The following is a 12,301-nucleotide window of genomic DNA, read 5'->3' on the forward strand; positions in this document are numbered from 1 at the left end:
CAAACTCTCATTGCCAAAACATCTTGCACTCCCTCTTAATGATATAGTACATGCCTTCAACATCAAAACAAGAGAGTAGGGTTAAAGAGGCCTTTTTCAGGATGGCAGCCGGTGACCAGTGGAGTTCTGTAGCTGTCAGTGTTGGGACCACAATTATTTGTGTTATACATTAACAATCTGAACAAAGGAACTCGGAGTATTGTTACCAAGTGTGAATATGTTCACAAAAATAAGTGGAGGGTCAGGTCGTGTTAAAAACATGGAGACACTACAGAAGGACTTGCACAACCTAGGAGGGTGGCCAAAGAAATGATAGATGGAATACAATGTGGGAAAGTATGACACTATGCACTTTGGTAGGAAGAATAGAGGTGTAGATTATTTTCTAAACAGAGAAAGGCTTCGGTAATCTGAAACGCAAAGGGATTTGGGCGTCTCAGTTCAGGATTCTCTTATGATTAATATGCAAGTTCGGTTGGCAGTCGAGAAGTGAAATACAAATAGATCATAGAACAACACAGCACAGGAACAGCCCTTTGGCCCACTGTGTTGTGCTAAACATGATGCCAGACTAATTGCTTCTGCTTGCCCTTGGTCCATATCCCTCTGTTCCTTGCTTATCCAAAAGCACCTTAAGTGCCCCTATCATATTTCCCTCCACCACCACCCCTGGCAGTTCATTCCAGACAGCGCAAAAATACTTACCTTCAAGGAACTGTGTACCTGAACCCCTAGGTCTCTCTTTTCAATAAAACTCCCTAGGACCTGACTGTTAACTGTGAAAGTCCTGCCCTTTTTTCTTACTAAAATGCAACATCTCATATTTATGTAAATTAAAATCCATTTGTCACTCCTCAATCCATTGACCCAGATGATCAAGATCCTTTTGTACCATTAGATAACCTTCTTCACTGTCGACCTAACCACCAATTTCGGTGTCATTGACAAATTTACTAATCATACTTCCCATATTGTCATCTAAATTGTCTAAATCCTGTCCTTGTTTGTATTAAATCCAAATTAAATTCCATCTACTACTTCTCAGCCCATTGACCCAATTGATCAAGATCTCTTTGTAATCTTAGATATCCTTCTTCACTGTCCACTATACCAGCAATTTTGGTGTCATCTGCAACCTTACTTACCATGTTTCCTCTATCTATCCAAATCATTTATATAAATGACAAACAACAGTGGACTGAGCACCAATCCCTGTGGATACCAAGAAGCTTGGATACAGTGGACACGGATATGATGTTTCTGCTGATAGGCGAGATTAAGCATTGGTGAAGGAATAATCTTTTAGAACTGAGATGAGGAGGAATTTCTTCAGCTGGAGGGTGGTGACTCTGAGGAACTCATTGCCACACAGGCCAAGTCATTGAGTGCATTTAAGAAGAGATAGATAGGTTTTAAGTTAGTTAGTGAATTAAGGGTCAAGGGTAGAAGGCAGGACAGTGGGTTGAATAACATGTCAGCCATGATTGAATGGAGGAGCAGACTTGATAGGCTCAATGGCCTAATTCTATTTCTATACCTTAGATTTTATGCAATCTTATTTAGCAGCTTCCTATGCAGCACCTTGTCAAAGGCCTTGGAAATCCAAATAGTTCACACCCACTGGCTCTCCAGTAGAACTATGTTCTCTCCATCCTCTCTATCCAGGTCTCTCAGTATTCTGTAAGTGTCAATAAGATATAATGTACCCCTTAACCTTCTAAACTCCATTGCATACAGACTCAGAATCCTCAACCACTTCTCATAAGTCGGTCTCTTCATCCCTGGGATCATTCTTGTAAACTCCTCTGGACCCTTTCCAAGGCCAACATTTTAATGACTTCCCTACATCCTGCTGAACCTGGATGCTAGTTTTTCATGATTCATGGATGGGGACCCCCAAATACCTTTGTTTGTTTTCTGCAGTTTTTCCCCATTTATATAATATTCAGCTCTTCTATTGGATTTGTAGAAGAGGTAACCAGGTGTGTAACTGAAAGCAATGCCTTTGATACAGTCTACTTGGACTCCAACAAGATAAGGCCCCACATGGAAGACTAATAGCAAAGGTAAGCACCCATTAGACCAAAGGAAATTTGGCAAATTGGATCCATAGTTGCTGAGTGGCAGGAAGCAGAGGGTGATGTTTGAAGGATGTTTTCTGACTGGAAGTTTGTGTTCACTGAGGTCCCACAGGATGCAGTGTTGGTATCCTTGTTGTTTGTGGCTTATATTCATGACTTAGAGCAGGAACAGGCTGGTCAACCCACCATGTCTGTGTCGCCCACAACACCATTCTAAACTATCCCATCTGCCAGCGCCTGGTCTTTGTCTCTCTATTCCCTGCCTATCCATGTGTTGTGTAAATGTCTATTCAACGTTCCAATCATATCTGCTTCTCCCAATCTCTGGCATCATTCTTGAAGAAGGGCATATGCCCGAAACATCGATTCTCCTGCTCCTTGGATGCTGCCTGGCCTGCTGTGTTTTTCCAACATCACATTTTTCAACTATAGTGTTACAGGCACCTCTGTGTAAAAATAAAAGCTTGCTTCTCACATCTTCTTTAAAATTTCCTTCAATCAGCTTAAATCTTATGCTCCCTAGTATTTGACAGTTCCACCCTGGAAAAAAGCTTCCAACTATCCACCTATCTATGCCTCTAATAATTTTATACAGTTGAATCAGATTACCCCTCAGCTTTTGATGCTGTAGTGAAAAATATCCAAGTTTGTCCAATCTGTCCTTATGGAGAATACCTTCCAATCCAGGCAACATTCTGGTATACTTTTTGCACTCTGTCCAAAACCTTTGCATCCTCTCTATAGTATGGCAACCAGAACTGCACACATTACTCCAATGTGGCTGAACCGTGACTTGAATACACGAGGGTTAGTTAGTAAGTTCACAAATGATACAAAAAGTTGGTAGGATGGTAAATAGCAAAGAGGATAGCCTTAGATTTGGGAGGCTGGTCAGATGGGGCTGATCTGTAGCCAATGGAATTCAGTCCAGACAAATGTGAGATGATGCACATTTGCAGGACAAAGCAGACAAGGGAATACATGATGAAGCACCGATGATCTGAGGGACCTGGTGTGCATGTACAGCAGTCCTTTAAGTTGTCAGGACAGGTGGCTAAAGTGGCTAAGAAAGCAATGAATAAAATTGCCTTTATTAGTTGAGGCAAAAAGTCAAAGAGCTGGAACCGCATAAAACATTGGTTCAGCTTCACCTGGATAATTGTGCACACATCTGGAAGCCACATTATTGAAAGGGATGTGATAGCATTAGAGAGGGTACAGAGGAACTTTGCCAGAATGTTGATTAGGCTGAAAGTTTTATTTATGAAGAGAGATTGGACAGACTTGGGTTGTTTCCTTAGAGCAGAGGAGATTGAGGGAGGGACTTGATTGACATGTATCAAATAATGATGAATGACAAGATGAAGAGATCATTGACCAAACAGCACTTAAGGTAAGGGGCAGGAAGATTAGAGGAGATGTGAGGACAAGCCTCGACACTAGGGTTGGTGGGAATCTGGGACTCACTATCTGTAACAGTGGTCGAGACAAAAATCCTCATAGCATTTCAGAAATATTTAGGTGTGCACTTGTGATGTCAAGACATGAGGTTATGGGCAAGAGCTGGATTATGAGATTAGAACAGTTCGGTTGTTGTTTTTGACTGCAGACGTGGTGGGCTGAAGGACCACAATCTGTACTGTAGATCTTTGTGATTTTATTACTCAATTCTTCCTGTCAAAAGTGCATAATCTCACATTTTCCCACATTATGTTCCATCTGCCAAGTTTTTGCCCACTCGCCTTTACCTTTCTATATTCCTCTGAAAACTGTTTGTTTCATCCTCACCATTTGTCTTCCATCTATTTTTGTCAGAAGTCACATGACACCAGGTTATAGTCCAACAGGTTTATTTGAAGTCGCAAACTATTGGAGCTCCCTCGTCAGGTGAAGTGTCAACGTGACAAAAGAGCAGTGCTCCAAAAGCTTGTGATTTCAAATAAACCTGTTGGACAATAACCTGGTATCATGTGACTTCTAACTTTGTCCATGCCAGTCCAACACCGGCACCTCCACATCAACCTATTTTTGTGACAGCTGCACAGTAAATTGCAGAGGCTGGCCACCATGCTCGTTTTTTCATTCCCTCTAACCTTCCTACTACTCACTCCATTTCTGTGTCCCCAGCAATTGACTTCTCCATGAGGGGAAATATGCCCTCTCTGTCCACTCTTTCCCAACCTGTCATTATTTTGTACAGCCCAATTAAGTCAGGTCTCACAATCCTAGCCTATCAAGTCCACCTCTTGTACTTGTTCTCTGTATTCTCTAGATCAGTTGTTTCCTTCGTGTAATGTGGTGACTGGAACTGTGCACAGAACCCCAGCTGTGGCAGAACCAGTGTATTATATGGTTCCACTATAAAATCCCTCCTCTTGTAGTCAGTTTGTCACCCAATGAAGGGAAGTATCATTGGTGTATTTTTTAAATCACCTTGCCTGTCTGTCCTGCTAACTTCAGGGACCTATGGACATGCACTCCAAGGTTTCTCGCTTCTTCTACCCTTTCATTTAAGTGCATGGGATTGAGGATGATTTAGTGATCTGGATTAGAAATTGGCAAACTGAAAGAAGACCAATGGTGGTAATTGATGGGAAATGTTCATCCTGGAGCTCAGTTACTATTGTTGTACCACATGATCTGCTTTGGTGCCACTGCTGTTTGTCATTTTTATAAATGACCTGGATGAGGGCATAGAAGGATGGGTTAGTAAATTTGCAGATGACACTAAGACTGGTGGAGTTGTGGATAGTGACGAAGGATGTTGTATGTTACAGAGGGACATGGGTAGGCTGCAGGACTGGGCTGAGTAGTGGCAAATGGAATTTAATGAGGAAAACTGTCAGGTGATTCACTTTGGAAGGAGTAACAGGAATGCAGAGTACTGGGCTAATGGTAAGATTCTTGGTCGTGTGAATGAGCAGAGAGATCTCGGTGTCCACGTACATAGATCGTTGAAATTTGCCACCCAGGTTGATAGGGTTGTTAAGAAGGCATACAGTGTGTTAGCTTTTATTGGTAGAGGGATTGAGTTTCAGAGCCATTCGATCATTTATCAGCTGTACAAACCTCTGGTGCGGCCACACTTGGAGTATTGCGTACAGTTCTGGTCACCGCATTATAGGAAGGATGCGGCACCTTTGGAAAGGATGCAGAGGAGATTTACTAGGATGTTGCCTGGTCTGGAGGGACAGTCTTATGAGGAAAGGCTGAGGGACTTAAGGCTGTTTTCGTTAGAGAAAAAGGTTGAGAGGTGACTGAATTGAGACAGAGAAGATAATCAGAGATTTAGGTAGGGTGGACAATGAGAGCCTTTTCCCTCGGATGGTGATGGCTAGCGCAAGGGGACATAGCTATAAATTGAGGGGTGATAGATATAGGACAGGTGTGAGAGGTAGTTTCTCTACTCAGAGTAGTAGGGGTGTGGAACAGCCTTCCTGCAACAGTCGTAGAGTCGCTAACTTTAAGGGCATTTTAATGGTAATTGGATAGACGTATAGATGAAAATGGAATAGTGTAGGTTATTGGGCTTCAGATTGATTTCACAGGTCGGTGCGACATTGAGGGCTGAAGGGTCTGTACTGGTCTACGTTCTAAGTGTCATTTGAATTAAAATACTATCAACCACAAACAACGAAGGAGCTGATAAGCCCGATCCAGATGTCTTTTGTCTTCATTCATATGACGTGTGTTGCTGGCCGGGCCAGCTTACATTGCTTGTGCTCTTTTGGCCTTGAGAAGGTGGTGAGCTGCCTTCTTGAACCAATGTAATCCATGAGCTGTAGGTTGACTTAATGTGCAGTTTACAAAGAAGTTCCAGGTTTTTTGACCCAGTGAGGAACGGTGATATATTTCTAAGTCAGGGTGATGTGTTTTGGAGGGGATTTTGCAAGTGGTGATGTTCCCGTATATCTACTGCCCTTGTCCTTTTAGATGGAGTTAGTTGTGGGCTGGAAAGGTGCTGTCTTTGTTAGATGTCTGCAGTGCATCTTGTTGACAGTACACACTGCTGCTACTGAGCATCGGTGGTGGAGGGACTGGATGCTTATGTTTAAGGTGTCAATCAAGCAATCTACTTTGTCTTGGATGGTGTCAGGCTTCTGAAGTGTTTTTGGAGATGGACTAATCCAGTTAAGTAGGAAAACGTGAGGACTGCAGATGCTGGAGATCAGAGCTGAAAATGTGTTGCTGGAAAAGCACAGCAGGTCAGGCAGCATCCAAGGAGCAGGAGAATCGACATTTCAGGCATGAGGAAGGGCTCATACCCGAAACGTCGATTCTCCTGCTCCTTGGATGCTGCCTGACCTGCTGCGCTTTTCCAGCAACACATTTTCAGCACTAATCCAGTTAAGTGGGGAATATCCATCACACGGTGGACTTCTGCCTTGTAGATGGTGGATTTTGGGGAATCGGGGTGAGTTGAAAGCTTGGCTAGGTTGTTTGTTTGAAACATTCAGACCAATAAGTCAGACAAGCCAGCTTGAGTTTCACAGGGTGATCTCCTGGGGATGCCTCTATCGGACATTGCTGTTTGAGCATGAAGGAAATCTCGGATATGATGCCTCTGATCGTGAGCAGTCATGTTTGAAGTAGATGTTGAGCAAACAGCTGTGGCTGATGTTCTGATTATGTTCTGTTAATCTTTGTTCGTTCCTACCATAGGTTCATACGAAGTTTCATAATCGACAGGCACATGCTCCTGGCAGTGACACCTCCTGTCTTAGCTTCTCATACGACGGCAACACCCTGGCCTCACGTGGTGGTATGTGTCTGTTTCTGTACATATAAATATGTGCCTCGTAAGTACTGCGCAAGTGTTGCGAATAGTTGCAAATCAACATTCAGCACTGAGATCTTGTCACATCTATGGATATATGCCTTCTTAAGGACCATTGCCAAATTTCACCTGGAATATCAGCGTTCCTGATTTTCTATTTGCCAAAACCTGCTTTCATGGCCACCTCTCATTCCTTAGTGACTGCCTCTGGCTCAGTCTTAACCCCCATGGATTCCAGCTAAGTTTCATCCTTTGTGTTTCAAATCCATCCAGGATCACCAATATCTCTGTGACTTACAGCACTCCTCAGGGAGCTAGTCTCACTATATCCTGAGATCCACACCCGATGCATGTGGCACTCTTGGGACTAACTTCACTACAGTCTACAGCAACCGTGCCTCGTGCTATCTCAAAGCTGCCCATCCCCTCCAATTCCATTTCATTCTTTTTGTTTTAACAAGAAATATTTTTTTCTCTTCCTTTCCTGGGCTAAAGGAACCTATGTCTTCCTGCCATGACTTGATTTTCTTTCTCCTTGTCCAGTCCTTTCCTGCTTACATCCATGACTTGAATGATGCTTTACATTGGTTTCAAAAGGTGCCCCTTTTTCACGATGGACATACAATCGCTCGACATGTCCATCCCCTTTTTGGCAGATGGTCCTTCACTGCTTCCTTGAAAGAAAGCCTGAACCGTTCCCAACCACTACCCTCTCCTCAGCTTTAAGTGGAGACAGAGCCCACAGACAGAAAAATCAGTTAGGAAGACAAAAGAATGAATGATGGTAAGCCATGGAAATGGACAAGCTGACAATAAGGATTATACCTCAGTGAAAAAGGTTTGGCTGTGCTGAAAGCAGCCTGTTTCATGATTACACCATGAGATAGAGGAGCTGAATGAGGCCATTCATCCCTACTTGTCTGCTTCGCCTTCCAATCATAGCTGATACATTTCTCAAACCTATTCTCGTCCCTTTGCTCCTTAACCCTTGATCCCCCTGCTAATTGAGAATCTGTCTGTCTCTGTCATAATTGCACTCAATGACTTGGCCTCCCCAGCCCTCTGCAGCAATGAATTCCACAGATTCCCCACCCTCTGCCTGAAGAAATTCCTCCTCATCTCAGTTCCAAAGGGTTATCCCTTAACTCAGACTGTGACTCTGCATCCTAGTCCCTCCAATGAGTCGAAACATTTTTTCCAAATCCACTCTGTTAAGGATTCTGTACATGTCAATGAGATCCCCCTTATCCTTAAACTCTGTTGAATATAGATACAGAGTCTTCAACTGCTTCTCAACTGACAAGCCCTTCATCCCTGGAATCATTCTTATAAAACCCATCTGGACCCCTTCCAAGGTAAGCACATCCTTCCTTAGATATGGGGCACAAAGCTGCACACAATATTCCAGGTGGTGGTCAAGTTGTTGGAGGGAGTCCTGAGGGACAGGATGTACATATATTTGGAAAGGCAAGGGATAGTCAACATGGCTTTGTGCATGGGAAATCATGTCTCACAAACTTGATTGAGTTTTTTGAAGAAGTAACAAAGAGGATTGATGAGGGCAAAGCAGTAGATGTGACTTACATGGCCTTCAGTAAGGTGTTCGACAAGGTTCCCCATGGGAGACTGGTGAGCCAGGTTAGATCTCACGGAATAGAGGGAGAACTAGCCAATTGGATAGAGAGCTGGCTGAAAGGTAGAAGACAGAGAGGGTTCTTTTTCAGACTGGAGGCCTGTGACCAGTGGAGTGACACAAGGATTGGTGCTGGGTCCACTACTTTTCATTATTTGTATAAATGATTTGGCCGTGAGCATAAGAAGTATACTTAGTAAGTTTGCAGATGACACCAAAATTGGAGGTGTAGTGGACAGTGAAGAAGGTTACCTCAGCTTACAACAGGATCTTGATCAGATGGGCCAATAGGCTGAGAAGTGGCAGATGGAGTTTAATTCAGATAAATGCGAGGTGCTGAATTTTGGGAAAGCAAATCTTAACAGGACGGATATACTTAATGGTAAGGTCCAAGGGAGTGTTGCTGAACAAAGATACCTTGGAGTGCAGGTTCATAGCTCCTTGAAAGTGGAGTCGCAGGTAGATAGAATAGTGAAGAAGGCACTTGGTATGCTTTCCTTTATCGGTCAGAGTATTGAGTACAGGAGTTGGGAGGTCATGTTGCGGCTGTACAGGACATTGGTTAGACCACTGTTGGAATATTGCGTGCAGTTCTGGTCTCCTTCCTATCAGAAGGATGTTGTGAAACTTGAAAGGGTTCAGAAAAGATTTACAAGGATGTTGCCAGGGTTGGGGGATTTGAGCTATAGGGAGAGGTTGAACAGGCTGGGGCTGTTTTCCCTGGAGCATCAGAGGCTGAGGGGTGACATTGTAGAGTTTACAAAGTTATGATGGGCATAGATAGGGTAAATAGGCAAAGTCTTTTCCCTGGGGTGGGGGAGTCCAGAGCAAGAGGGCATAGGTTGAGGGTGAGAGGGGAAAGATATAAAAAAGACTTAACGGGCAACGTTTTTCACGCAGAGAGTGGTACGTGTACAGAATGAGCTGCCAGAGGAAGTGGTGGAGGCTAGTGCAATTGCAACATTTAAAAGGCATTTGGATGGGTATATGAATAGGATGGGTTTGGAGGGATATGGGCCAGGTGCTGGCAGGTGGGACGAGATTGGGTTGAAATATCTGGTCGGCATGGACGGATTGGACCGAAGGGTCTGTTTCTGTGCTATACGTTTCTATGACTCTGACTCTAAATGCAGTCTGACCAGATCCTTAGTACATCTCTGTTCTTATATTCTAGCCCTGTTGAAATGAATGCAAACATCACATTTTGCCTTCCTAGTTACCAACTAAACCTGCATGTTAACCTTAAGAGAATCCTGAACAGGAACTAGCAAGTCAATTCATACTTACCTGCATTGTATTCCACCTGCTACTTCTTTGCCCATTCTCTTAACCTGTCCAAGTCTTCTACAGCCTTCTTGTTTGCTCAACAATACTTGTCCCTCCAACTATCTTTGTGTCATGTGCAAACATAGAAAAAAATGCCCTCAGTTCCTTAGTCCACACCGTTAATGTATGTTGTGAATAAGTAGGTCCCAACGCAGACCCCTATAGGACTAAAAATGTCACTGGCTGCCATTCCTACTTTGTGCCTTCTGCCAGTCAGCCATTTCTCTATCCATGCCGGTGGTATCTTGCCCCGAACACCATGGACTCCTATCGAATTTACCAGTCTTCTATGCAGTATTGAATTGAATTTATTGATACATGTACTGAGGCACCGTGAAAAGCTTTGTCTTGCGAGTGAAGTAGCATAGATAAGTAAAATGTAGATAAACAGCGGCAAAAACAAAAACACAGGTACAGGTGAATATTAAGAGTTTGTGTGTCCATTCACTATTAGAACATAGAACATAGAAAAATACAGCGCAGTACAGGCCCTTTGGCCCTCGATGTTGCGCCGATCCAAGCCCACCTAACCTACACTAGCCCACTATCCTCCATATGCCTATCCAATGCCCATTTAAATGCCCATAAAGAGGGAGAGTCCACCACTGCTACTGGCAGGGCATTCCATAAACTCACGATTCGCTGAGTAAAGAATCTACCCCTAACATCTGTCCTATACCTACCACCCCTTAATTTAAAGCTATGCCCCCTCGTAATAGCTGACTCCATACGTGGAAAAAAGTTCTCATGGTCAACCCTATCTAAACCCCTAATCAACTTGTACACCTCTATCAAGTCACCCCAAAACCTTCTTTTCTCCAATGAAAACAGCCCCAAGTGCCTCAGCCTTTCCTCATACGATCTTCCTCCCATACCAGGCAACATCCTGGTAAACCTCCTCTGCACCCGTTCCAGTGCCTCCACATCCTTCCTATAGTATGGCGACTAAAACTGCACACAATACTCCAGATGCAGCCGCACCAGAGTCTTATACAACTGTAACATGACCTCAGGACTCCGGAACTCAATTCCTCTACCAATAAAAGCCAGTACGCCATATGCCTTCTTCACCGCACTATTTACCTGGGTGGCAACTTTCAGAGATCTGTGTGCATGGACACCAAGATCCCTCTGCTCATCCACACTACCAAGTATCCGACCATTAGCCCAGTACCACATCTTTTTGTTACTCATACCAAAGTGAATCACCTAACACTTACCCACATTGAACTCCATTTGCCACCTTTCTGCCCAGCTCTGCAGCTTATCTATATCCCGCTGTAACCTGACACATCCTTCCTCACTGTCAACAACTGCACCGACTTTCGTATCATCCGCAAACTTGCTCACCCAACCTTCTAGCCCCTCCTCCAGGTCATTTATAAAAATGACAAACAGCAATGGTCCCAAAACAGATCCTTGCGGAACACCGCTAGTAACTGCACTCCAAGGTGAACATTTACCATCAACTACTACCCTCTGTCTTCTTCCAGCCAGCCAATTCCTAATCCAAACCTCCAACTCACCCTCAATGCCATACCTCCGTATTTTTTGCAGTAGCCTACCATGGGGAACCTTATCAAATGCTTTACTAAAATCCATATACAACAGAAGGTCAAGCTTTGCTCCTTCTCTAATTGGTATATCCTCATACTGAATAAGAAAATTCTCTTGTGCACACTTAACAAATTTTTCTCCATCCAAGCCCTTAACACTATGGCAATCCCAGTCTATGTTTGAAAAGTTAAAATCCTTTACTATTATAACCCTATTATTCTTACAGATCACTGCGTTCTCCTTGCAAATTTGCTTCTCAACTTCTTGCTGCCGAATAGGGGGCCTATTTTACTATCCCAATAAGGTGATTATTCCTTTGTTATTTCTCAGTTCCACCTATATAACTTGACTCGATGTATTCCCAAGAATGTCCTCCCTAAGTCCAGCCATAATATTAGCCATAACCAAAAATGCCAATCCTCCTGCTCTTCTGCCCCAATTTCTTTCCTCCAATGGTATCTATGGCTACGAGTCCTACCCTTGCCTGAGCCACATTTCTGTAATAGCTGTGATATCCTAGTCCCATGTTCCCAACCATGCCCTGAGTTCATCAGTCTTACCTGTCAGGCCTCCTGCATTGCAATAAATGCATTTTAATTTATTAGTCTTAATTCTCTTAGGTTAGTTTTATTACCTTATTGTATTGGCCTGAACTTTCCCAGTTAGATCCAAGTGCAGATACTTGTTTTTAAAATATACATTTTTCTAACTTATGGCAATTTGTCAACAAATCTAATTGCAGTTTCTTGACAATACGCTTGCGGTTTTTCTATAGTGTCTCACAGCTAACTTGGAAACTGACCATAAAACTTTCAATAAATACATGAGGAGAAAGGATTAGTAAAGACACATGTCAGCTCATTGCAGTCTTGAAAATTGTGATGAAGAATGAAGAAATGACAGAAGAATTGAACCCATACTTTGGTT

General features: G+C 43.3%; 1 protein-coding gene across 2 annotated transcripts in view; it reads left to right on the forward strand.

The window, feature by feature from the left end:
• LOC140493839 (WD repeat-containing protein 70) overlaps positions 1–12,301 on the forward strand; it is a 194,298-nt gene that overhangs the window by 111,790 nt on the left and 70,207 nt on the right. For both annotated transcript variants that reach the window (XM_072592797.1, XM_072592806.1), the window contains exon 11: positions 6,744–6,843. In XM_072592797.1, the coding sequence (XP_072448898.1) occupies positions 6,744–6,843 (100 nt within the window). The remainder of the gene's footprint in view (positions 1–6,743; positions 6,844–12,301) is intronic.

This window comes from Chiloscyllium punctatum, chromosome 2, assembly GCF_047496795.1.
Source record: "Chiloscyllium punctatum isolate Juve2018m chromosome 2, sChiPun1.3, whole genome shotgun sequence".
NCBI lineage: Eukaryota > Metazoa > Chordata > Chondrichthyes > Orectolobiformes > Hemiscylliidae > Chiloscyllium > Chiloscyllium punctatum.